This window comes from Ochlerotatus camptorhynchus, unplaced genomic scaffold (genome assembly GCF_037179485.1).
Source record: "Ochlerotatus camptorhynchus isolate MF236.1 unplaced genomic scaffold, CSIRO-AGI_Acam_v1.1 ptg000398l, whole genome shotgun sequence".
NCBI lineage: Eukaryota > Metazoa > Arthropoda > Insecta > Diptera > Culicidae > Ochlerotatus > Ochlerotatus camptorhynchus.
The window spans coordinates 538883-566524 of record NW_027040885.1 but is presented as its reverse complement, the minus strand read 5'-3'; the positions used below and the strand labels follow the sequence as shown (position 1 = coordinate 566524).

Genomic DNA, 27642 nt, shown 5'->3' with positions numbered 1-27642 from the left:
AGTGATATCACTGAGTCAAGACCCAGAGCCACTACGTCGTATTACCTACTACCCGAATCCGGGACGCTCACTTGCCGCTAGCTTCTTGGAAGCCCCTGATCCCCTCATCACAGTCGAGCACCTCCAGCCAGCGACCTTCAGCCGTCCCGGTCCTGTGTATGAGTCCGGAAAAGGGGTCTTCCAAAATCCAACTGCAGGCGAGTATTCTAGTTTTCCGAACAATTCTGTCCCTGAAACGCTTATCACTTCTAGTCGTAATTCGTCAATAAACTCGTTCGTGGTTTACCCTAGTCGGACACCGGGACGCACACTTGCCACATGCTTTTTGGAAGCCCCTAATTCACCCATCGCAGTCGAGCCAATTCTGCCAGCGACCTCCAGCCGTCCCGGTCCTGCGTTTGGATGTGAAGATGGGGTCTTCCGAAACCCTATTTCAGGAAAGTACGATGATAATTCGAGCAATTCTCTTCCTAAAATGTATGATGCTTACAGCCGCTTATTGCAAAACAAATCACATCCTGTTGTCTTCAACTTGCCACTGGGACGCACACTTGCCGCCAGCCTTGTGGAAGCCCCTAGTCCTCTCATCGCAGTCGAGCCTAAGCTGCCAGCGTTCAACAGTCGTCCCAGCTCTGCGCATGAGTTGAGAGAGGGGGTCTTCCAAAATCAAACCGTAGGCAAGTACAGTCAGCAAACAACAACTTCTCTGCCTGTAAATATCTTGGTTTCCAGAGTACCATCTTACGTCTCTGCTCCACGACAATTGTGGTCTAATATTGACAATAACAGCACACCAGCCTCCATGTTCAATCCAGTTGCCGCTGCACGTCGCAGGTAATTCTCCAGAAGCATCGAGGCCCTCTGACCTTGTCCTGCAAGATGCTGTTTTTGTTCATCGCAACCGACTCGTTCCTGAGATTGAAAGTGGTAGTCCTGTGATCCACCCAGTCTGCGCTCAGACTCAACAGATTACTGGCATGCCTCCCTCATATTCTTCTTCTCAACTTCGTATCTTCTATCAAAATGTCCGTGGACTCCGAACGAAGATCGATGCCTTCTATCTCGCTGCGGCAGATTCGGAGTATGATGTGATAGTTCTAACCGAGACGTGGCTCGACACTTGCATCCTATCAACTCAGCTATTTGGTGGATCATTCACTGTTTTCCGGACTGATCGCAATCCACTGAACAGTAGAAAGCTGCGCGGCGGTGGAGTTTTGATTGCAGTGTCTACCAGATTGTGCTGCTGTGTCGACTCAGCTCCAGTTAGTGATGCTTTGGAACAGCTGTGGGTAAAAATCAAATTGCAAACGTGTTCAGTCAGTATTGGAGTATTATATCTACCACCTGATCGTAGAGATGATCTGTCCCTCATTCAGCTTCATAGCGATTCTGTTAGTTCAGTAATATCATGCTTGAAACCTCATGATTTTGCGCTTCAGTTCGGTGACTACAATCACCCCAACATGCATTGGACTGCTTCAGAGGATGGCGGACTTCATATAGATTCCAGTATATCCCGTTTTTCAACTTCGGATGGTGCTCTATATGATGCCTTTTGTTTCAATGGTCTGACGCAAATCAACTCTGTGAAAAATGCCAGTTCTCGTACTCTTGACTTAGTACTGGTGAACGATACAGCACTACCTAACTGCAGCATTTCTGAAGCGGTTGAATCTCTTGTAGAACTCGACACTGCACATCCCGCTATTGAGGTTGCCGTTTCTTTGCCGTCACCAGTGAGATTTGATCAGCCACACGAGAACCCGCAATTTGATTTCCGCCGTGTCAACTATGACTTGATGAGTGAAGCATTTTCTGTGATTGATTGGCAATTTTTGGATGACGAACGAGATCTGGATGACATCGTTGAGTCGTTCAACTCTGAGATACGTCGTGTTATCGAAGCTCACGTGCCACTTCAGCGTCCTACTCTGAAACCTCCATGGACAAACAATCGGCTTCGTAGATTGAAGCGCCGTCGACGTACTGCTCTTCGGAAATTCAAACGTAATCGATCACAACACCTGAAACGTCGTTTTGTTCTGGCCAGCAATAAATACACTAGCTTTAACCGCGAAATGTATGCTCGTTATATAGACCGTACGCAGAGAAATCTACGCCTGCATCCCAAACGTTTCTGGTCATTTGTTCGGTCGAAGCGTAAGGAAAATGGGTTACCTTCGTCTATGTATCTCAGTGCCCGCTCTGCTAGCACAGATGCCCACAAGTGTGAGCTGTTTGCTGATCACTTCAAGAGTGCCTTCTCGGACATGTCGATTTCGTCCTCGCATCTAAATGCAGCCATCCATGACACACCATCAGATAGGCTCGACTTTGGAATTTTCCAAATCACTGAGGAGCACGTACAAAAAGCGATACGTAAACTTAAACATTCTGCGTCATACGGTTCGGATGGTATTCCTACATGCATTCTTAAGAATTGCTCAAGTGTCTTATTGATGCCGCTAGTGAAATTGTTTAATATTTCATTACAGCGAATGACATTCCCATCCGCGTGGAAGACTTCGGTCATGATTCCTATTCACAAAAAGGGGGACAAGTGTGATATTTCCAATTACCGCGGGATAACGTCGTTGAATGCTTGCTCCAAACTCTTTGAGATAATCGTGAACGATGCCTTGTTCGAAGCTAGCAAGAATTACATCTCTAGTGCCCAGCATGGATTTTTTCCAAAAAGATCTGTGACAACGAACCTCACTCAATTCACTTCATTGTGCATTCGATCGATGGACGCTGGCATGCAAGTAGATGCTATATACACTGATTTCAAAGCTGCATTCGACCGAGTGAACCATGCTATTCTGCTTCGAAAACTCGAGAAATTTGGAGTATCCGTCGCCTTTGTTCGTTGGTTCGAATCATACCTGTCAGGACGGTCTATGAAAGTTAAATTAGGCTCCTCACATTCAACCGCCTTCCCGATTGTATCCGGAGTTCCACAAGGGAGCAACCTAGGCCCCCTATTGTTTTCGCTTTTCATTAATGATGCATCGTTTGTTTTACCATCTGGAAATCGTGTTTTCTACGCCGATGATGTTAAGATTTACATGGTAATCACATGCATCGAGGACTGTGCCTACCTGCAGAGTTTGTTGGAGTCATTTGAGGATTGGAGCAAACGGAACTTACTGGAACTGTGTGTAACGAAATGCAACACTATTTCGTTTTCCAGAAAACGTCATCCGATCATCTTCCACTATCGCCTTGCTGGTCATGATCTAGAACGGCTGAATCAGGTTAGAGACCTTGGTGTGTTATTGGACTCTGAACTTAACCTCCGGACACATTATGCTGATGTGATTTCAAAAGCGAATAGGCAGCTTGGATTTATCTTTAAACTTGCCGATGGATTCCGTGACCCTCTGTGTCTGAAATCACTGTACTGCGCCTTGGTTCGCTCGATCCTTGAATCTGCTGTAATAGTTTGGTGTCCGTACAGCAGTATATGGGTTGACCGTATAGAATCGGTTCAAAGAAAATTTGTGCGCCTAGCTCTTCGTTATCTACCTTGGCGTGAACATCTAAATCTACCTCCCTACGAACATCGATGCATGCTGTTAGGAATTGAAACACTGGAGAAACGAAGGTCTGACATGCAAGCGGTTTTTGTCGCCAAAGTATTAACTAGTGAGGTGGATGCACCTGCCATTCTTGCCGATATCAACGTTTATGTACCTGAACGCCCCCTTCGTCGGCGTAACTTCCTGCATTTGGCATCCCGCAACAGTCGATACGGGCAACACGACCCAATACGGTTCATGGCCTCTCGCTTCAATGATGTATCTGAGCTTTTCGACTTTGAAGCTTCCGCAGCTACTTTTCAACGCCGCCTAAGTAATCGATTGTAAAGCTGTTATGTGCATGGATTGATTATGAGCAGGTGAGTGACTGTCCATCCCCTGATGACTGTATGAATTGTGCTACCTGTTTTCATTTTTGTTTCCGGTTGCTTTCGACCCTTCCACGAGGACTTGACAATCAATGACGATGCTGCACTGTTGCTGACACACTTTTATGACACTGACCGCATTTTAACGTTTTTAATTTACACTGTAGTAATTATTGTATTTTGCATTGTTTTTGCTGTGAACTGTGTAATTGTTAATGTTTAGTTTCTGTTTCTATGTACTTAATTTAAGAAAAGAAACAGGGTTTTTATGCCAATTTGAGTTCACCATGACTCAATTTGGCTTTTCCCTGTCCAACTTCATTAAGACAACCTTGTCAGATGGAGGAATACAAATAAACAAACAAATAGTAATCAACATAGTTACGTGTCGAACGTATGCAGTTCCAAAGGCTGGTTCAAAATTAATTTCAATTGCTAACTCGAGTTGAAGGAACTTGTCCAGCGTCCCAATAGATAGATGGTGACGCACTACCTCTGCCTGCTTGCATGTTGGCCCAATAACACTGAATATAATAACATAATAATAACACCGAGCTCTTTCTGCAGCGGTCTCGCGTCGTCTCGGAGAACCGTCTGTCTGACGATCCTTTGCGCGCTTCCGGGAATTACGCATGTATTTTGAAGCCATATGTTGAGACATAGCACTGATTGTCTCTGATTCAGTAATCACGCAAGCACTTCTGAGTAATATTTCACTAATTGGAAATAGTAGATAGAGCTTTATTATCTACTATGCACCTTTATATCGTCCCTTTAATCTAAGACAGGCACAATCGCGTCATCTGCGCGCTCAAAGGTAAATGCTCCGAACGAATTGGATATCTAAGGTTCCATCCTCAGAAAGGTTTGTGTATACAATGCTTGCACCTTCACTCGAGTGCAGCGCTACTGTTCCTGTCGCTTAGATTCAGGCAAATTTGCCAGTCTTCTTTATATGTCGTCTTCGCCTTTATGCTGCATAGGTAGCTCAAAATTTGAAGTTTCGAGAAAAACAAGTTTGATAATTTTACTGGTTTTCAGATCTGATTCAAGCGATGGCAGTCCTGGAAAGTTCACTGTCTACCTTAATAGAGTCGTTGTCAACTGTGTCAACACTGTCGCGTGGTCTTGAAGTCAGCTCGTTAAGCAAATTCGATGAGGTCGCTGGCATTAAAAACCACCTGACCTCATTATTCAATATCTCCATGGAGACGACGATAAACCAAATCGAGGACTGCGTGATCTTACGGAGTATTTGTCAAGACATGGCTGCGCAACAACAAAAACAACAACAACAACAACAACAACAACAACAACAACAACAACAACAACAACAACAACAACAACAACAACAACAACAACAACAACAACAACAACAACAACAACAACAACAACAACAACAACAACAACAACAACAACAACAACAACAACAACAACAACAACAACAACAACAACAACAACAACAACAACAACAACAACAACAACAACAACAACAACAACAACAACAACAACAACAACAACAACAACAACAACAACAACAACAACAACAACAACAACAACAACAACAACAACAACAACAACAACAACAACAACAACAACAACAACAACAACAACAACAACAACAACAACAACAACAACAACAACAACAACAACAACAACAACAACAACAACAACAACAACAACAACAACAACAACAACAACAACAACAACAACAACAACAACAACAACAACAACAACAACAACAACAACAACAACAACAACAACAACAACAACAACAACAACAACAACAACAACAACAACAACAACAACAACAACAACAACAACAACAACAACAACAACAACAACAACAACAACAACAACAACAACAACAACAACAACAACAACAACAACAACAACAACAACAACAACAACAACAACAACAACAACAACAACAACAACAACAACAACAACAACAACAACAACAACAACAACAACAACAACAACAACAACAACAACAACAACAACAACAACAACAACAACAACAACAACAACAACAACAACAACAACAACAACAACAACAACAACAACAACAACAACAACAACAACAACAACAACAACAACAACAACAACAACAACAACAACAACAACAACAACAACAACAACAACAACAACAACAACAACAACAACAACAACAACAACAACAACAACAACAACAACAACAACAACAACAACAACAACAACAACAACAACAACAACAACAACAACAACAACAACAACAACAACAACAACAACAACAACAACAACAACAACAACAACAACAACAACAACAACAACAACAACAACAACAACAACAACAACAACAACAACAACAACAACAACAACAACAACAACAACAACAACAACAACAACAACAACAACAACAACAACAACAACAACAACAACAACAACAACAACAACAACAACAACAACAACAACAACAACAACAACAACAACAACAACAACAACAACAACAACAACAACAACAACAACAACAACAACAACAACAACAACAACAACAACAACAACAACAACAACAACAACAACAACAACAACAACAACAACAACAACAACAACAACAACAACAACAACAACAACAACAACAACAACAACAACAACAACAACAACAACAACAACAACAACAACAACAACAACAACAACAACAACAACAACAACAACAACAACAACAACAACAACAACAACAACAACAACAACAACAACAACAACAACAACAACAACAACAACAACAACAACAACAACAACAACAACAACAACAACAACAACAACAACAACAACAACAACAACAACAACAACAACAACAACAACAACAACAACAACAACAACAACAACAACAACAACAACAACAACAACAACAACAACAACAACAACAACAACAACAACAACAACAACAACAACAACAACAACAACAACAACAACAACAACAACAACAACAACAACAACAACAACAACAACAACAACAACAACAACAACAACAACAACAACAACAACAACAACAACAACAACAACAACAACAACAACAACAACAACAACAACAACAACCACAGTATATCTTCCCCCCGAGTACTCTTGTAAGTTCTCATATGAAAACTTCTTTCAAATAGCCGAAGAAATCGTATTTCAATTTCCCCCTCAACGCAAAATTCATATTTATGGAGATTTCAATCAACGCAATGCTGATTTTATTCCGGATTCAGATAAGAGAGTTTTTCAAAATTGCATATAGATAGTAGAATAGCGAGCTAGGACAACTTTAAAGAAAGGTACAAATCGGTTTTTCATCTCTCTTTACCAAACTCCCCATTTGGAGAGGTTGAAGTGCGGTAAAAAATCGGTAGAACTGTTTCAAACACATCGTTGGTACTTGAGCGGTCGGTTTTCATCTCTTTTTGCCAGTGGTGGCGGGGTGGGGGGGCACCCCTCACCAAGTACTAATGTTAATATGTAGTCGACGATTTGATTGATTGACGAATAAATAAATAAATAAATACTAAGGGAAAAGTTCGAGAATTCCTTTAAAATCGCGAAGAATAATTATTTTCGTATTTTTTTTTTTCTTGAAATATAAGGAGTGAAAAACTTTTTCAAATCCGAAATATACCCAAATTATATTGGGCCATTACTAAGCGTTTCACATTTTTCATGTGGTATTAACGAAAAAAATCGAATTTTAAATCAAAATCACCATGAAGCGAAATAGTCGGACACTTAGGCTTTAGGTTCAAATACACCAAGTAACATATTTGGCTTATGAGGGTTCTGTAGGCCATGGTTTAAACTTGTATCATTTTTGAAAACCTTTATAAAACTTTCAATTAATTTTGATGCCTTACTTTCCTTGTTTTATAAAGGTTGCATTTTCCTCGTTTCGTAATATTTGAACGGGACCCAAGTGGGAAATAATATTGTAGTATAACTGAAAATCGGTAAATTCCACCGATTTATCTCATGAATATAACATTTCTGGCATAATTGGTGGTCCTGAGAAGGACCGATTGTTCAATCCTAGTTAGAAGGCTCTACCTCCTACCATTGGAGATACTGTTGTTGCTAGTTGCTCGGAAGATCGGTATACTAAGGCTTGTACTCGAAAAAAAAAATGCACAATTTTTATCCGTGTGTAACTTTGTTATCCGTGGGTAAAAATTTATGAAAATCTGAGTATAACTAGTTTGGAGTGAATTGTTTACATGTGCAAAATTTCATAACAATCGGTTCAGTGGTTATTGAGATGTCATCGAAACAAGAAGAAAATCGCCAGAAATTTTTGCGCATCGTCATGGAAAATCCGACTGCGACCATGAGATGGATCGGAAGACAACTGGGAATCACCCATACAACTGTGTCTCGGGTGGTAAAATCGTTTAAGGAGTCCCAGACGACCGAGCGGCGGGCTGGAAGTGAAAGAAAATCGAAGACAGCTGACCCTGTGAAGGCCCGGAATGTGTTGGATTATTTCAAGCGTAATCCGAACCTTTCGATTCGCGACGAGGCTCTGAAGGCAAAGTGTTCCACCTGGTTTGTTCAGCAAATCATGAAACGAGCTGAGCTTCGTGTATTCAAGGTCCGGAAGGCACCGAACCGGCGTGATCAACAAAACACGGTGGCCAAATCCTGCGCAAGGAAGCTGTATCGAGAGTGGTTAACGAAACCGATGTGTGTGGTTATGGATGACGAAACCTATATCAAGGCAGACGCAAAGCAGATACCGGGGCTGAAGTTCTACGTTGCCAAATCACGGTTTGATGTTCCGGAAGACATAAGGAAGACGAAAGTGGACAAATTCGCCAAAAAATGCTTGCTCTGGCAGGCCATATGCCAATGTGGTAAACTGAGTAAACCGTACATCACAATGGGTACCATCAACAGCGAAATTTACCGCACCAAGTGCCTCCAGAAGCGTCTGTTGCCCTTCCTGTGGTCCCACGGAGGCGAGACGTTATTTTGGCCGGACCTGGCATCATGCCATTACGCGCGATCGACGTTGGATTGGTACAGAGACAATAACGTTGTTTTTGTACCACAAACCGCCAACCCCCCAAATTCACCAGAGATTCGACCGGTGGAAAGATGTTGGGCCATAATGAAGGCCAATGTTCGAAAATCGTCCAAGGTGTTTAAGAACGAGCTGGAGTTGAAGAAAGAATGGATGAAAGTGAACAAAAAGGTCGGCTCCACCATTGCACAAAATGTAATGAGGGATCTTAAGGGAAAGGTGCGGGCTTTCAGCGGTGGAAAGGAAATTGAATAAAGTAACTATACCGAAACATAATCCATATGTATTAGTTCATTCCCTGAAAGTTTCAAGAAAATCCGACTTAAAATAAATTTTTGGCGAACACTTTTGTCTGGTGCATTTTTTTCGAGTACAGGCCTTACGTTGTCCGATGCGAAAATGAGCTTCGGAACGACATTGTTTATAACTTAAAGCTCATCCCACATGCCCGATATCATCTAAATATATCAGCTAATAAACTATGTTATCTTTGGAAGTATTTTTACAGTCAACTAGGTTTATTTTGAGATGTTTGCAGGTTTACAGCTTTTACTCCGCTTTTTCACAAAACTTAATTAATTAGTTGCGAAAAGTGATTTATGTGCACTATTATAAAGTCTATACTCATCGATATTGTTGTAGAAACGCATGTACGTTAGCTGAATGTGTTGGCATAGCTATGTTGGTAGTGTCGAAGTTTGCCTATGCGGTCGTCTCGAGTTGAAGTCCAGGTTCCGGTGCAGGGTAAATTGAAAATATCGATTAATTTAATTCGCAGCCAAATCAAATTAAAAAGTTCCTCCAACAAAAAGAGTAAATGATATTTAACCCGGTTTTAAGATTAGTAACTATTGGATAACCGGGAAAAGGTTGAATAAAGCACCTTTCAAGTTCACACACCATAGCTAAATAGCAGAAAAGAGTTGTATAGAAGCGTAAATGGATATATAATAAGAGCATGTTCCAACCGTCCTAAAAGCCATAAGTAGCTAATTTGCTTGCATAGAGGTTGAGTAAAGGTTGCCTCATTTGAATACAGCACGAGTCTGTATAAATGAAATGAGCAAAGCGTTTAGGTACGTTGTGAAAATTGTTAGTTGGAAAGTGAGTGGAAACAACCTCAATTGCTAACTAATACCACCTTCAGACTAACCTGCTGTGGCTGTTAGTTCAATCATCGATTGAAGTGATTGTTTACAAAATCGGATTGGTTATCTTTCGGGTATATGAACCGAAAAATCGCCGGCGTCGGTGGTGTAGTGGTAAGCGTGACTGCTTTCGCACCCCATTGGGTCAGGGTTAAATCCCCGCCGAGGTCGGTGGGATGTTTCTGAGGCATAAACATTTCTGGTCACGTCTTCCTTCGGAAGGAGAGTAAAGCAGTTGGTTCCGGCCCATGTGTGTTGAATGGGTGCGATATCTTACGCAGGTGTGGAAGCTGCCTCCCTGCACATTCGATTGCCGTCAATGGATGCCAATCGATGTCCGTCGGTGATTGGTACTAGAGTGCGGGACAGAGACCGATGTTAAATAAAGGGAAGAAGAAGAAGAACCGAAAAATGCTATAATGAAGGGAGGATTTTGTTTCATGGCATAATGTCGTTTTTTTTTTGAAAATATGTGTGTGTATGAAATAGAACATCAGACTTTTTATATGTCATCAGGAATCTTGAATTGCCTATAATTGAGAAAATGCTCGAGTCGTGAGTCATGCCTCGTGACCCAAACCATAGTAATCATTCACAATTGAGTAAAAAGCGTTTGTATACCTAGATAAATGCAGCCAAATAAACAAAAAGCCTCGGCAAACTGCTGTCCCCATGAATTATTTCTGGACAATCATTGCACAGTGGGGAAAAAGGGTCTCAAAATACAACGTAAATAAAGGCCGCTGCATAGGAGCACTAAATAATAACTTCTTTTTTTTTTATCTAGTTCGTTTATTGCAGCTCAATCCCGTTAGCTTTATGGATCCGATAATTCAAGGGGTACATTGTCGAAGGATAGGATCAAGGGAAACTTGAGCGTGGGGTTGCGTAGGAAATTTTCTCGACTTTCCTGATCATAGAGTATCATTGTCCTTGCAGCACAACACACAAATTCATTCATTCACAATTGCATAGGAAGCTATCAATTAATAACTGTGAAAGTGAAACACTATGTTGAGGGTCGGCAATACTAAAAACTAAAGCTTGAGAAGAAGATGAAACAGAAGAAGAATAAGACGAAGAAGAATAATAATAATAATAAAAATAATAATAATAATAATAATAATAATAATAATAATAATAATAATAATAATAATAATAATAATAACAATAATAATAATAATAATAATAATAATAATAATAATAATAATAATAATAATAATAATAATAATAATAATAATAATAATAATAATAATAATAATAATAATAATAATAATAATAATAATAATAATAATAATAATAATAATAATAATAATAATAATAATAATAATAATAATAATAATAATAATAAGAAGAAGAAGAAGAAGAAGAAGAAGAAGAAGAAGAAGAAGAAGAAGAAGAAGAAGAAGAAGAATTAGAAACATGCAGCGAATCGAATGGTTATGGTTTCATCTTGTGCAGATCACAGGAAGCGGCCCATTTTGCCCGATTTTCCCATTATTCCAGCCGAAAGATTGAATAGCTATACAAACACACACATATACTTGTCACACTTGTTCCATTAATATTGTCATAAATGTGCTGTACTATTGTAAAAATGTGCAAGGAATCAGATGAAGAGAAAATCATCGATTGGGACCCTGTCGTGGAAGTCCTCTATATCATATATCGATGGAAAACTGATGTTTGTTCGATTTAATTTATATATCACTCCAGACTCAATTAAAGATACTCCAGTAGATAATACATAATATGTACTAATTAATAATTAACTCTCAACCCCCCATCGTCTGATATTGCAAAATGCTAAAACTATATATTAGAGTAGATCACCGCTATATGCAAAAACGCGAACTTGACCACAACAAGCGAGAACAACGCATTTTTGGATCCATTTGAGGTCCCAAACAACTGTACAAAATTTGCGGCCTATTGGTTGTAGCTCGGCTTTCCACATTGCGTTTGAAATTTGTATAGAATTATTATGGGAAAACCACTAGAGACTACCATTTTTCTTGAAACATGCAACTAACCATGTACATACAAATACTGTCCTGGAACTGTGCCGAATGAAGAACAGTGCTTGAATGTATCAAAACAAATTTAACTTTTCAAATATTTATGGATTACCTCTCACCCACCCTCAATATTTATGGAATGATTTTTTTTCGCTTGATTTGTTTTCCGTCGATTTTGTTTTCCGTGCTGAGCACCAATGCTACCGACGCCAGGGAGGCACTTCCGACACCTAAACCCTAACTATCGACTCATCAACTCATGAACCTGATCAGAGATTTTATGCTTCAGAAAATCCCGGCGGCGCCGACTGGGATTTACCCCAGGCCTGCTGGGTGAGAGGTAATCACGCTTACCACTACACCACCGGCGCCGCTATGGTTTGAATTAATTGCCAAAAATAACTTTTCCTGTCAAAACTACTGGTGTACCAATAATAGGAAGACAGATTCAAAACTTAAATAATTTCGGAGTTTCGTATCTTATCGATTTGGTATATCCAGATAAATTATTCAAAAACCATAGCTCTATCGCATATGCGTAGTTGGAGAGGGAGCGGCTTATTACATTCCCGCCGTCTCACTGATATCAATGGAAGTTAAGCTTCAAACTGAAATAGCTTCGGTGTTTCTCATCTTGTCGAGTTGGTGTGTTCAGATGTGTTATTCAAAAATATTTACTCAATCTAATAGGCGTAGTTGGATAGGAGGAAAATTTCATTCTTTTTGAGGAACATTTAATTCGAACAATCGATCTTTGAACAGCTATAACCGTACTTCCTTCGGCAAAGTTGTTAGGCACTTCCTGGACTATTTTTTTATATGATTAGTTGCATTGTGAAAGCCAAATTGTGGTCCATAGGAATGAAAATGCAAAAAAAATTGGTTTTTCCATACTTATGTCCATACTAATTTCAGATACAATGCGGAAATCCGGGTTACAACGAATCATCTCCAAATTTTATACAATTAGTTGGGACCCCAAATGAAACCAAAAAAACACTGTTCCGAATAAATGATCATGAGACCCACCGTACTATATAGGGAAAATGGCTCTAATGTTGGCCTATGGATCTAATATTGGGCCCATCGCTAAAAATCTGCTATTTATCAATTTTATCTAGATGAACGCGTCAATGGGACGGTACTAATAGGTATTTTTGGTCACTATTGAAAATTTAGTCGATTGCTGAATTTATGTATGGACCAAAATTAGAAGAATTTAGGCCGACATTACATCCATTTCCCCTATCGCTTTTTTTTTTGATTTTGGCATGTGTGGGTGAAATGCCGGTTGCGCCGGATTGGGAATTGGATGCATTGTTTGCAGGAGCGGATGCGTCCCTTCGGGGGAGTAATCGAGATTTATTTTCATCGTTCATATTTGTCAGAGGGATGACCATTAGACTGATGCAAAATTTGAAATTTTCGCTCCACAGTACTCAAACGGTTTCAAATCAGGTCCTGATTAGCCTCCCAAAATTTAAACTCATTTGATAAGAAACTGACTTGGCACAAACTATTCGAAGTTTGTATGGAAATTACTATGGGAAAACCAAACTTTTTGTTCATTGTGTTCTAAACATTTTCCATATTGCTTTCTCGAAAATTGCTGTAACTATTCTTATAAGCTACAACTTTGCCGAATATCATTTTTCAGCCAAATGTCAAATTAAATTGCTATTAATTGTTTGAGAGATTGATAATCTTGCAGCTGTTCTGTGGGCAACACTGCATTCTGCAGTGTGACATAGTAGCCATGATATTTGTGCTCTATTCTTCGCACCAGAAACACCAATGTTGCCTGGTGAACAGTTGAATGAGCATAATCATAAGGCATCAGTGACTTGAATCAATAATAACTTTTGTTCCTTACATTTGTTTGAAAAATGGTTTTCAACAAAGTTGTAGCAGAGAAAATTTGCTACAATCACTATTATCATGTTTAAAAGCATAGAGATGTGGTAAATTGTTAGATAGATATGAACAAAAACATAAGTTTTCCCATAGTAATTCCCATATAAACTTGAAATGGTTTGTGCCAAGTCAGTTTCTTCCTAAAGTAGTTCAAATTTTGGGAGGCTAAGCAGGACCTAATTTGGAACCGTTTAAGCACTGTGGAGCAAAACTTTCAAATTTTGCATCAGTCTAATGACCATGCGATCGAGGAAGCATGTTCCTCGGGTTTTTACGGTTTGGTGTCTACGAATAATCTATTATGATTTATTTTTTTCATGTTGAAGAAAATAAATGTCGCCATCGAACATGCAAGCTTGACACTTGACCGATTAGTTTTTTGTTGTGTTGTTAGGTGTGTCCTTAACATGATCATGAGGGCCGTGGTTGAAGACTGACGGTAGTCACGGCGGGTCGTGTTTGATTGTGGGTGGTTGTGGTGGTTTTGACGACGAAATATGAAGGAGAAAACGGTCGTTTTAAAACGCAATAGAGTTCGGTCGAGATAGCTTAAAATATGTGCAATATTTGTACGCTGGTAAAATCGTCGCGTCAGTCTTATTTTGGTTAGTGAAGTAAGGGACGCGGTAGCACAACAATGCGATTGTTTTATGGATTCTGTTCCCGTCTTACGTAAGGACCAAAACGAAACAACGAACGTCGCGTAAAAGTAGAATTCAATGAAGGCATAAGCGCTTTTTCGTAGCTTTTTTGTATCCAGGTTTAAAAGATCATCGGTAGTAGAGGCTTATTTTTGTGTAAAGAAAAAAAAAACTGAACACGATATTTGGTTTACCTTTAGACATAATCACTTATTAATGTTTGCTTCACATAGCATTTATAATACCTTGCCTATAGCCTAATCCAACATTTGGAATGGCTTTGCAGTAAAATTTCAATTTATTTTGGGGATTTCAAGGTGAACGATTAACCTACATCTCCCCAACCAGTTTTATTTGGATATACATATACTGGAATGTACAATGCTACTAGTTGTCCGTGTAGGTTGAGCAAGCTTTAGAAGAAAATCCTTCTAATAATGGTAAAAGAGATCAACCAGCCTATGGCTGAATGTCTCGGTAATAAACGTAAAATAACCTAACCTAATAATGATACTCGATTTAACATGACACTTACGATAAACGTTATGCTCACCTGTAACACGTAACTATGTACACATTTACTTCTTGATCTATCCAGTGAAGCCGTTTCGTTGAGCCCAGGCTCAATAAGCGAGAACGTTAAATTTCCCAAAACGAACGGCATATCGGACATCAGCGTGGTCGACTCCATTGGATATCGACTATCTAGTGCATCAGTAAATGCACATTGTATGGAGGAGTTTTCCTCTGTGAAAGTAAATATCACACATATATATTGAGTTTTAGGGTTTCATAAATGCCACGTTAGGTTTGGAATTTTTTTTATTAAACGCACATCTTGCAAAAATTTAATATCAAAATATGTTCGTATTCCTTTTACCTTTTCTTCCATACTGAACGACTTCCACGCTGATGCTTGTACCGATCGGGCAGGATAATATCATGAGGTCGTTTTCGCAGCTTGCTTGCCGGAATGCCCGCAATGTACTGGAAAGAAGCCCTGTAAATAAAAAAATACATTTCATTAACTTAACCAGAACAAGGATGGATTTTATGAGTTTGGATTTAATATTGCAGGATTTAATTATTTTAACCCTTATAAGAGTGACAGAGTTTTGCTATTTCTGCAGCGTTTTATTTACATGGTGACTAGAAGTAGAACGTTGGTTCTGGTAGCACGTTCCCCATTTATATGGGAGATTTGAGTGTCACAACGGTTAAGCATTCAATCACGTTAGAATAACTCCACTAATATATTCGAGACTGAGTGCTATATGTTCCACCTGACAAATTACAATAATGTTATCATTCCACGTAAGTCTGAAATCCACCCGCCATTCTCTCCGTCAGATAATAATACCGTATGTTTCAAAGGAAATAAAACAAGCCGAAACCGTCACAGAAATCGCCGCCATAAGAATTCATAGGATCGGCACATTTTGTCTCCAATGGGTTGAAAATCTCTTAAATAAAGTAACCTACCCTAATCTAACCACGGGGGTGAGAAGCAGTCACGCTTACTACTCAAACAATGTTGCCATTATAATATTCCTTTTTTAGATATTTGCGATGGGCTACCGGCACAATGCTCGATAAAGTTGTATAACAATTAATTTTAAACAACTTTGCTAAAGAAAGCAATTTTTTTCTCTAATGGTGAAGAAAACTGTGAAAATAAAGCAAGCGATGCCATAAAACAGCCCTCTGGTGTTCAGGGATAAAAAAAAGCGTATAACGTCTAAAAGAGTACTCAGGTTTAATTAATTAAATTAATCAGCCGGTCCGGAAATATTTGTAATAGGACCTCGCGAAATAATTGGATAATTGTAGAATATATTGCGTTATTGATAAAAAAAAACGGGTACGTGTGGTAACTCTACTTCAACTATGGGAACATAGACTGGACGGAGAGAATTCGGATAAAGAAAGAAAAGAAGGTCGAGTGGCTGGCACTGACGAATAAAAACTGTTGAAAGAACGAACGAACCTCTTTCGCCACTGCAACGAAAAAGTTAATAAATTATTGAACTGTTTTGAACAGCTCCGGCTCGTTAATTTTTTTTTTTCACAGTTGAGCCTTGGGCACTTTGATTTACTATCGGGAAGGTTCGGGACGAAATCCCAGAATTTTCTAAAATTTTGACGAAAAAAAAAATCATAAATTCGAGGTGGTTAATTTTCCCAAAAAAAATAGCTTAAGTTTTAGGATTTTCTCGGATATCACGTACTTTATAAATTCATAACTCACGAAACAAGCATCGTAGAACGATCAATCTGTAGTAAAATGGTAATATCTCAGCAATTCATACAAACTTATAATCTGAAAAGAGATTTCCATGAAAACTTTTACGGTTGAGGAAAATTGCATGGAAAATCAGGGAAAATATTATCAAGGTTTTATAATTTTTCTATACCTTTTTTTTCACGCTTCACTACTTTTTTATTGTTCAAGGCTGAAAATTTCAGAGTGGTTTTCCTACCGGTTTTGAATTATGACCAAAAACCTAACATCCCGGAAAATTTTGGTTCACCTTCTCTGATTTTCCCGAAATTCACATACTTTGACATTCCATAACTCATAAACCTAGTGGTATCGTAGGAAAAATCGTCTTTAGTGAAATAATAAGGAAATTATTTAATTCTAATAAACCTATCATTTTTTTCCATGAAAATTTAGGGGATTGCGCCTGAGTAATGAGGGAACATTGGATATGATTCATTCAAAGTGTTTTTTATGTTACTTCATACGCGAAGTTAACGATTTTCAGAGTTGGTTGGAAATGCTAACATGAAGCTTTAGTGTGATGATTTATTAGCTAGAGAATGATCTTTAGAAGAATGTAGGTGGATAGTTCCGTTAGAGTACGGCAGTATGAAAATTGAATAGAAGTTGAAAATGAGCGAAGGGCCATTAAAGCGACAGTTTTCAAGATGACGCACATTTTTGCCTAGCCCGTACGATGTACGCGGGGACTTGAAGTATGTCTCCAAGTCCACAGGCAAAAATGTGCGTCCCTCTTGTTGCTCATAAACTGACTGCGGCTGTGGAATAGTTCTAGCGACGTTTTCATCACTACCTAAAGCCCCACGTCGCGAGAGCATTTCCAGTCGATGGTGTGTTATAATGCAGTTCTTCTTTACCCATTGGTTATTGTTCATCGGTAGTTCTCCTAAAATAAAGCAGATTTGCATGTTTCAAAATTAAAATCAGCCCAAAACTGACTGATATTAATTTCCCAAAGATTTTGACTTCTGTGCTCCTATAGTTGCGGTAGTGTTCCTATAATTGTGGAACTCATAAGAAATCAATGCGTTCCACTATTATAGAAACCAAAGTTAGTAACAACCACTACTACTGGAACAGTTTTCCTATTGATGGAGGACAAGTTTTCGAAAAATATATACAATTTAATTACGATGTAATATTTTTCTAGCAAAGTAGAGATTGATAGCTATAGATTAACCCATACGAATTGTAGGTACATATTTTATTTGTTTTTTTTTTAATAAATAAATTGTCTTAGTTCCTCCACTACTGGTTCAGCCACCTTCTGGAAAATTTCTAATAATTCACTGGTGAAAATTTCAGAGTGGTATCTCTTACCGTTTTTGAGTATTTACCAAACAAATAATGGCCGGTTACGCATCTTTATGAGATAATCATAACACAAACAAGAAAACGATCAATTCATCGTTTTCCTATGACTGGTCTTGTTTGGTACCCCGCTTGACAGTTCGATTGATACTTCTGGCTTCACTCTTGGCGGGACTCATATTATAACATCGACTCTGAGCGTTAGTTGTTCAGTCATGTCATAAAAAAACGTTAAGAGACACCACCCTGAAATTTTCACCAGAAGTGTTCAAGCATGAGCAGCATCATTAGGATAATTTTCATTATCCTGTACATGGTTTTTCCTGATTTTCCGTGCGTTTTTCATCCACCGTGAAAACATTTTTCAGATTATTTTTTTATGGAAATAACTTCACTATAGCGGCGCCGGTGGTGTAGTGGTAAGCGTGATTGCCTCTCACCCCAAAAGGCCTGGGTTCAATCCCAGTCGGCGCCGCCGGGATTTTCTGAGGCATAAAATCTCTGATCATAGCCGTTAGTCCCCGGTTCATGACAAACTCATGAGTCGATAGGTAGGGTCAAGGTGTGGGAGCAGCTCACTGGTGTCGATAGCATTGGTACTCAGTACGGAAAACATGATCGACGGAAAACAAATCAAGGGAAACAAATTATAATTTCATTACCCAACGTTATTTCTACGATTATTGATTTATGTATTTTCAAAGTAGGGTAGAGCGCTACTTCGTCGTTTTTTTTTCTAACGAGTAGAAAACTTAAAAAGCATCAATGTGCACAAATCAAAAATACTTTTGGTCCTATACTTTAATTCAAAAGCTACAACTCAAAGCTTATAAGAGCAAAAGGTTTGAATATTTACACCTATTGTTCTCGAAAACAAAAGAAGCACTACTAGCGAATTCATTTTTCCTGCCTTCATCCGTAGAACAAAGCAGTCAATAGCATTTAAATGCGTTTGGACGGAATTAAAACCCGTATGACGAATTTAGAAACAAGAAGCAGTGTTGGGCATATTTTACGGTGGTCCAATTAGCTGGATTGGCTTTAATTTTTGGAACAGATCCAGACCGAGCCCTGGTCTGCATTATGTTTTAGACTAGGTATAAATGTAGTTTTTTAATCCAGTTTTAAACTACAGTAATTCTCGATCTATTTTGAACTGAATTTGGATCAAGGCAAGCATTGTTCCAAACCAGTTTGAAAGCTGTCCCAATCGAGTTTTTGTTTTGTTTTCTTTCGGTGTTTGTATTTTTTATGAAAGACAAGGTGGTGTAGTGATAAGTGTGACTGATTTTTCACCCCAATGGGTCTGGTTCAATCCCAGCCGGGGTCGGTGGAATTTTTCTGAGGCATAATTATCTCGTTGGTCCCGGAGTACTAGCGAAGTTCCAGCTCTATCGTGGTACCGGTGCTGCCGTTGCTGCCAGCACCGTCGTGGCAACTGCGACAGGATCACAAGAGAAGGTAGGGAACATCCGGATTATCTGATGACAATTTCAACGGACGCTTCTGTTCTGCAGGATTGGCTTAAATTGTTTTCTTACATAGAAGGGGATATACATACCGCATGGAAAACCGAGGGCCGAGTGTTTAGTACCAATCGACTCAACGCAATGATATCGAAAAATGTATGTGTGTATGATTTTTTTTTGTTCCTCGATTTTTTTTCCGTCGATCTTGTTTTCCGTGCTGAGCACCAATGCTAACTGACGCTAGGGAGGCAGCTCCCACACCTGGACCCTAACTATCGACACATCAATTCATGAACCGGGGACCAACGGCTTTACTTCCCTTCCGAAGGCGTGATCAGAGATGTCCGGTGGCGCCGACTGGGATTGAACCCAGGCCTGCTGGGGTGAGAGCTAATCACGCTTACCACTACACCACCGGCTCCGCTGTGTGCTTGTCTGTAACGAAATAAATATGCTCATATTGCTTAGCAACCTATGCACCGCATTGGACACAACTAGCGTCACATGAATGTGACTGTGGTCCCATTTAATACAATTGAACTCTTTTGAAATCTGTCAAAAGGTGCTGGAGGTTGCAAAACCATCATGCGACACATAAAATCACATGAGAATTCAAAAACAAGATCAATGGTTATCCAATAAAGTACCCAAGACCACCTTCACCACTTCCGGGCATGTTCCCTGGGGGTAGTGGCCAGTTTCTGACTTGGTGCAAAACCCATCACGTGACACATCAATCAGATTAGAATTCAAAAACAATATGAATGATAGTCAAATATAATGCCCAGGACCCTGTTGGCCCCTTCCGAGTTTATTCCGGGTACCTCCAAAGAAATGGCCAGTTTCTAACTTCGGCCAAAACCGGCGCGAGAAAAATTTCGCAATACATTTATATTTGTAAGAAGGATCAGATCGCACCATAAATATAGGTTTTTATTACTATTTAAATGGAAATCATTAGTTTGCGGTAATTGCCCTATTAAAAACCATGTACGAACGCGCCTGAGATTAAAAAATGGCTGACCCCGAAATCAGGGACTGAGTTGGTTTTGATGGTCAATATGATAGAAACGACTCTTTTATATGACAGGAGCAAAGAATGAATTTACACATTACACGGAAAGATGGAACAACTCAATATCGAGATAGAAAGTACTGCAAAATAAGTACTCCGCTATCACTGCTCTTTTGGATGAAATTTCGTTCTCATTGATGAATGCTTTTAATTTACTCTGAAGTATAACCAGAACACTTACTTTTCGCAAACACTAGTCTTAAGAGAGATCTTATTTATGAGGACATTTTATCTCGATTTTGAGTTATTTTTTTTTCTTCGCTTCGAAAGTATCCAAAATCGAGTGTTGCGATTGCTCTTAATTTTGGATGAAAATTCGTACGCCATATTTATTTCGTTTTCGATTTCTATTCTGGCGGAAGCAACAGAATTTCGTGACCTATAATCGGTAGTGCATAAGGTAGTGAATTAACATTACCATTGAACTGATGGGGTAAGTTTTCAACGTTCATGTGAATTTAAAGTCAGAAATATACAGAAGTTTTAATTATTATAGACTCCGTTCGAAAGAAGATTATGGTTGAGGAATACCTCTGTCTGGACAACGGACATCCACACATGGTCAATCTGGAGCACAAGATGGATATCTACAGTATCAGCTAGGACTGCACCGTCAAGAGGAAGGAAAGGTTGGTTAGATGAAGAAAATTTTCAAAGAAAATATCACTGTTAAATTTATGTATCGATCCTTACTTGTGTACATATTGATAGTAATTAATAAAAAATATGTTTTATTTATAAGAATGCTTGATTTAAATATTGAAGAGAAACAATTACATCCAAATTTTTGCGATAAAATTTCCTGAGATAAAAACCCAATTTTAAGTTTTTTTTACCTAATAGTCATTCTTTATGCAACAGATACCTTTTACTCAAAATGATGTCTTTGCAAAATACTTAAAATTGGATACTTGGAAAAGAACTCAATTTTATCTGGTATTAGGTGTCAAGATGAGTACAAAAAACTTAATTTTGAGTTGTTTCGTCTTTCCGTGTACTGGATGAGATATTGATACAAAAACAAATCAAAATGAGGATCAAATATCCACACCCTTCCCTATCGGCTAAAATTTCATTCGACCAAACGTTCGTATACCAAGTGTTTCAATTCCAAACGGGGTATCATCGTTTTAAAAACCGTAAAGGCTCGAAATCTGGACACAAATCCAGACACTTTAAAAGGCTTACTATCACCGCCTACTATGTTCAATATAGGACGTCAATCTAGGGGCAAGTCAGCTGTACTCTGAACTAATATATTTACATTGAGTAACTGTGAGTTACACGTATTTACTCAAAAAATAACGAAGTAGCCTCAATTTTACTTTTTTCAAACTGTTATATTTATTAACACACTAACGCCAGCCATTCTAAACAGATTTTTAAAATTGCAAGTAAGGTATTTTTCTTTATAATAGCCTCTAAGTAAAACCACTCTTTTCATATTTAGATGCTGATGCAAGATGAAAACGTTGGTCTATGTTGAAACATCGTTAAGTTTTACCCTGATCAAATCCCGTATTCTTATTACCAGATTATCAATTACTAATATGTTATTTTCATTTGCGTGAGCAGCAACACAAATATGTAAATAAGGAGAGAAACCTGTTCAACTTTGTTGTTCCTATGAACATGTAGCTACGACTCTGAAGCCGATTGAACCACCTGCCCATCCCTATGGAATAACCACCTATCGAAACAGTTTCAGTTCAACCTCAGCGAACAAATTTTGACCTTGAAACGAATTTTGATAATAAGCTGACTCATTAGACGGATGCAAATTTTGAAATTTTCGCTCTACAGTGCTCACACGGTTCCAAATTGGGCCCTGATTAGCCTCCAAAAATTTAAGCTCATTTAGTTAGAAACTGACTTGGTACAAAGCATTTGAAGTTTATATGGGAAAACTTATGTTTTTGTTTATATCTAACAATTCACCACATCACTATGCTTTTAAAAATGATAGCATTGATTGTAGCCAATTTTCTTAGCTACAACTTTGTTGAAAACTATTTTTCAATCAAATGTAAGGGACAAAAGTTATTAATGATTCAAGTCACTGATGTCTCATGATTATGCTTATTCAACTGTTCAGCAGGCAACATTGGTGTTCCTGGCGCGTAGAATAGAGAACAACAATCATGGCTACTATGTAACACTGCAGAATACAGTGTTGCCCACAATACAGTTGCTTAATCAAGATTATCAATCTCTTAAACAATTAATAACTATATATTTTGACGCTTGACTGAACAACAATTTTCTGCAAAGTTGTAGCTGATAAAAATTCCCATAAGAATAGCAAAAACATATTTGTTAACAGTACAACATGTAAAAATGCTAAATTACAATGAACAAAAAGTTTTGTTTTCCCATAGTAATTCCCATACAAACTTCAAATGGTTTGTGCCAAGTCAGTTTCTTATCAAATGAGTTTAAACTTTCGGAGGCTAACCCGGACCCGATGTGAAACCGTTTGAACACTGTGGAGCGAACATTTCAAATTTTGCATCATTCTACTGGCTCATATATACATACGAATGTGTTCATTATGTCGACATTGTAGAAAACTTTATACTTCATGACGAAATAAATGATATTTTTTTATTTGGTTTCACAGCAAAAAATAAATTTCAATATTACATCCAAGCGGATGCACTTTAATTATGTCGAAAATCTCATATAATTTTTATGGCCACAAAAATAAACAAATGCAGTAAAAGCAGCGTAATGTCAGTTTATGCACTATATTAATAATAATTTTGTCCTTTTTGGCCAGTTATATTACGCCATATTTTCAACACGATTGAAGTGCGTCCACTTTGATGTGATATCAAAATTAATTTTTTGCTGAGTTCACAACTTATTACACTACCACTGAAGAGACAGGCTGTGATGTGTCGAAATAATCCATGGTTGAAGCGACTTGTTCCTTAAATATGGCTAACCAAAGTAATCACCATGCAACAACGTATCACTAGATAACTAAATTGTTTTGAAATTCTCATATAGCGAATTCATTTATTATTCAGTTCCAACCTGGATCGGGTATCTAGATTGGATCTGCTGGCAAACGTCAGCATTATGTCGCAAATTATACGTTATATGTATTTAAGAAAAATTTCTGGGTTGACGACTCGCTTCAGAAACGTGTTCATAAATTGTAGGAAACCCATAAAGTGATATCTCGTTTTTTGGCAAGACGAAATCTAGGGCTTTAATCTGTAACCGTTCAAATTATTGGAGACGAGCCAAAGCTTAGGTAAACCAATGTTATTGTGGCCAGTGAACATCCCTGATAAAAAGTAATGTACGGAAGACAATCTAGATGAGAAGTTCCAACTGCTAAACCGATTTTATTTTTCTATCTTCGAATTTCATGAAACTTCTTATAATTGTTCACTAGAGATAGTCACAAATGTTCGTCTAAAAAAATGTTAAAAACTTTAATTACAAACGAAAAGAACCGAAAGAAATGGTTTCCTGATGAGGTTACGAACGAAGATTTCGAATCTGTTTTGTTGAATTTAAAATATTTTTCTTTTTTCAAATAGCGGATACAGTACAACAAAAAATTGGAATCCTCAAATTGTTGACAAAAAGTTGGTAATTTACCAAAATACAATCACATTTTGAAGAAGCCACTCGTCATATGATAACTGAATCAAAAACAAATTTAATAGGACTGCAGCGTTTATCAAAAGCAGGACGATCTTCATATAGTGCAGATGGGCTTGGTAAGATATTAAATTTTCTCTTAGAGATGACATCAGTCAACCATTTCCTAGATTGAAAGACACAATTTCTATAAAGCTGTCAAACGGAGCTCCACAGAATTATCAAAAATGCCTGTTGGAGGCTCCGTAAAGTGAACTATATAACAGTTTTTAGATTTATGTGATGGTGAACAGCAGGTTTTGTTTACCTAGTTTTGGAAACTTCGACCAAAACAATATGTGTTTACTAAAGATTCATCGGCATTGCATGTTTGCGTTTGCATGATTCATGAAAACAGAAAATTTTTGATTGATGCTTTACATAAAACAGCTTGTTTTAAAAATTGTAACACGGAAAAATATTTGAAAAAGTATTTGGTGAAATTTTTTTTATGTGTAACAAATTAGTATATGTGATCAGTGCAACTCAAGCAACATAATTGATTTTGTTGGACAATATTTGGATGAACAGAAAATTGATAAAATTAAATATAATTTTTTGAGAACCTCTCCTCGATGCAAAAAAAATAAGCAAGGAAGATGATGTGAGCGAATTTTTAGAAAGCTTAGAAAATCAAATTGAAAAGTTTATTTAAAGTTGAAAAGCAAATCAAGTTTATAACGATGAAAAAAGAAACTTTGGTTGCAGGGAAAGAAATAAAGTGTCAAATGGATTTCGCTGAGAACTATTCTTGTTTGATCCAAAATTCGATCCAAAGCCATTATTTTTCAAGGCCACAAGTAACTATTCACTCTTTTGTAATTTACTTCAATGAAGGTTGCTCTTTAAAAGTTTTAAATTTCATTGTAATAGCAGATATGAAAAAAAACAAAACATAATATTGGATTACATCTTCAATGGAAATTACTTTTAAAATTAAAAGATAAATTTCCAGATCTTGAAAAAATTATTTATCTGTTAGATGGTTGCACAGAGCAGTATAAAAATAAATATAATTTTGAAAACTTGTGTAGCCATGACAAAGATTTTAACATCAGAGCAGAATGGCCCTTTTTTCCAACTTCACATGGAAAAGGTCCTTGTGATGGCATTGGCGGTAACATCAAGAGAATGGCTAGGGATGCTAGCATAAGAAAAAGTGCTGAACTTAACAACGCTAAACAATTTTTCGAGTGTTCAACGTCTAAAGAAACGAGACACAAATTCAAAAAAAAAATTGGAGTTTATTTTTGCAACCAACGAAGATTAGTGGCGCCGGTGGTGTAGTGGTAAACGTGATTGCCTCTCACCCCAGTAGGCCTGGGTTCAATCCCAGTCGGCGGTTTTCCGGAAAAATTGGCAACCCTATTTTTTGTGAAATTTACTTTTGTTAATATATCTATGTACCCTACCCTTCGGCCCAATTTGTCCGATAGTTCGAAAAATCCCCGAAAGCAGAAAAATCGGTTCGAATGGTTTACGACACCCAACGTACAAAAATATAGAAGTCTAAAAGGATGATTCATGAAATAGCTTTGGCATCTATATATGTAGGTCACAGCAATGAACTCCGATGTGCATGTATGAATCAAAAACCTCACCTAAATCATCGCCTGAGCCGTGCTGTATGATGATCAATAATCCAAAAACGCTACTGATAATCCTTTGCTCCATTTTTCTCGTCACGCACTGTATTGCTTCAGAAATATAGCCATTATAACCACTGCAGTTAATCCTCCGGTAATGAAAAACCTCACACGCCAATGCTCGGTGCTTTCAATTCTTCAATAATTCATCTCAACACCCCATTCACTATGATCGTTGCTATTATTCTGGTTAATAATTTATTTTGAAAACAGACACAGCCCGTTTAAACCGAAAAATCATTATCGTCGAACCATGAATCAGCGGGTGCTTTTATTATTTTTTTCCATTCTTCTCACTATGAATCAATTTCCACCGGCACGCATGCCATTGTGTGCGGGGACCACCACAAGAATGCCTTCATTAAATTTTTTATTGCAGTTCACTCGCCCCGCACATGCTCTTCACGACCAGGATAGCGACATATTTCACCAACTGCAAATGATCCATTACCGCAATTTGTTGCCACACACACTGAAGAGCACTAGCGTACAGCGATACAGCGACGATGCATTCCTTCTCTATCTCCAACATCAAAAGCTCATCAATCACTTTGAACTTTGTCGTCAGCACTGCTTAAAACACTATGCTATACCATCGGCGCGTCGCAACTCAAGTGGAAATGGTGGATAAAATTTCACTTCCCGCGCACAAAACGGGATAACGCGAAGAAAAGCACCGCACCGAAACATAAAGCGAGACTAATAACAATGCTGCCTTAATCCTCGTCACTTTGGATGTGATCTTCAACGATGAAGTTTATCACTGGCCCCAAAGACTAACACACTCACTCGCACACATTCCCATATCGGGTAGGCTTTACAGAACCTCTGCCAACTACCAACAAGCGTGTAACTAAAACACCCTAGAGTATTTGGCCGCGATGGTGCACCGGTCTGTAGATGATGCGTTTCCGCCGGAGTCTGTGATGTAACTGAACCATGGCCAGCAGGTATCTAGAACGCGAGATGAATCACAAAGCCTTGTAGCGAAAATCTCATGTCCCGGCAAAAGCTTACCTCGGGTCACTCAGTCTCAGTCTCACTGTCCTTCGGTGGGACACAAACGAAGAGCTCTAGGAAAATGAGTTCCCGATTGAGAGTGAGAGTGAGGCATGGAATTTTGCTCTGGTTGTTTCTCAGTAAAGCATAGAAAATAATACTGCAAACCTAACTCGGGCGACGACTTGAACGGGAAACCGATCCGTCAAGGTAACAGAGCAGCAGAGTTGAAGGTATGTTTTGATCTGATTTTACGTGCACTTGTTTTGCTACCAACCTATATTTCCGGATGAAGCCTTTCTATCCGGTTCTCCTGGCCAGAGAAGCGACGAGAAATGTATTTATGCTGTTTACCCGATTCGGCGCTCGGTGAATTATGCCAAGGGTTTATTGCTGTTCGCTGAGCGATATGTGTGATATTTTGTGCGGGATTTGGAAGGAAATGTGAAATGCGATTGTTTGGAATTCTGGTTAAGTGAGAAGTGAAATTTCGCTGTTCGGTACAGTTTTACTGTCTGGTGAACACGCTTGCCGAAAT

At 38.4% G+C, this 27642-nt stretch overlaps 1 protein-coding gene across 1 annotated transcript in view; it reads right to left on the bottom strand.

The window, feature by feature from the left end:
• The window catches only part of LOC135710667 (uncharacterized), an 82368-nt gene extending 55348 nt beyond the window's left edge, over positions 1 to 27020 (bottom strand). The window contains exons 1-3 of the mRNA XM_065233309.1: positions 26061 to 27020; positions 15544 to 15663; positions 15217 to 15410 (exon numbers count right to left, since the gene is read on the bottom strand). Of these exons, the coding sequence (XP_065089381.1) occupies positions 15217 to 15410; positions 15544 to 15663; positions 26061 to 26133 (387 nt within the window). The 5' untranslated portion in view covers positions 26134 to 27020. The remainder of the gene's footprint in view (positions 1 to 15216; positions 15411 to 15543; positions 15664 to 26060) is intronic.
• Positions 27021 to 27642: the final 622 nt, after the last annotated feature.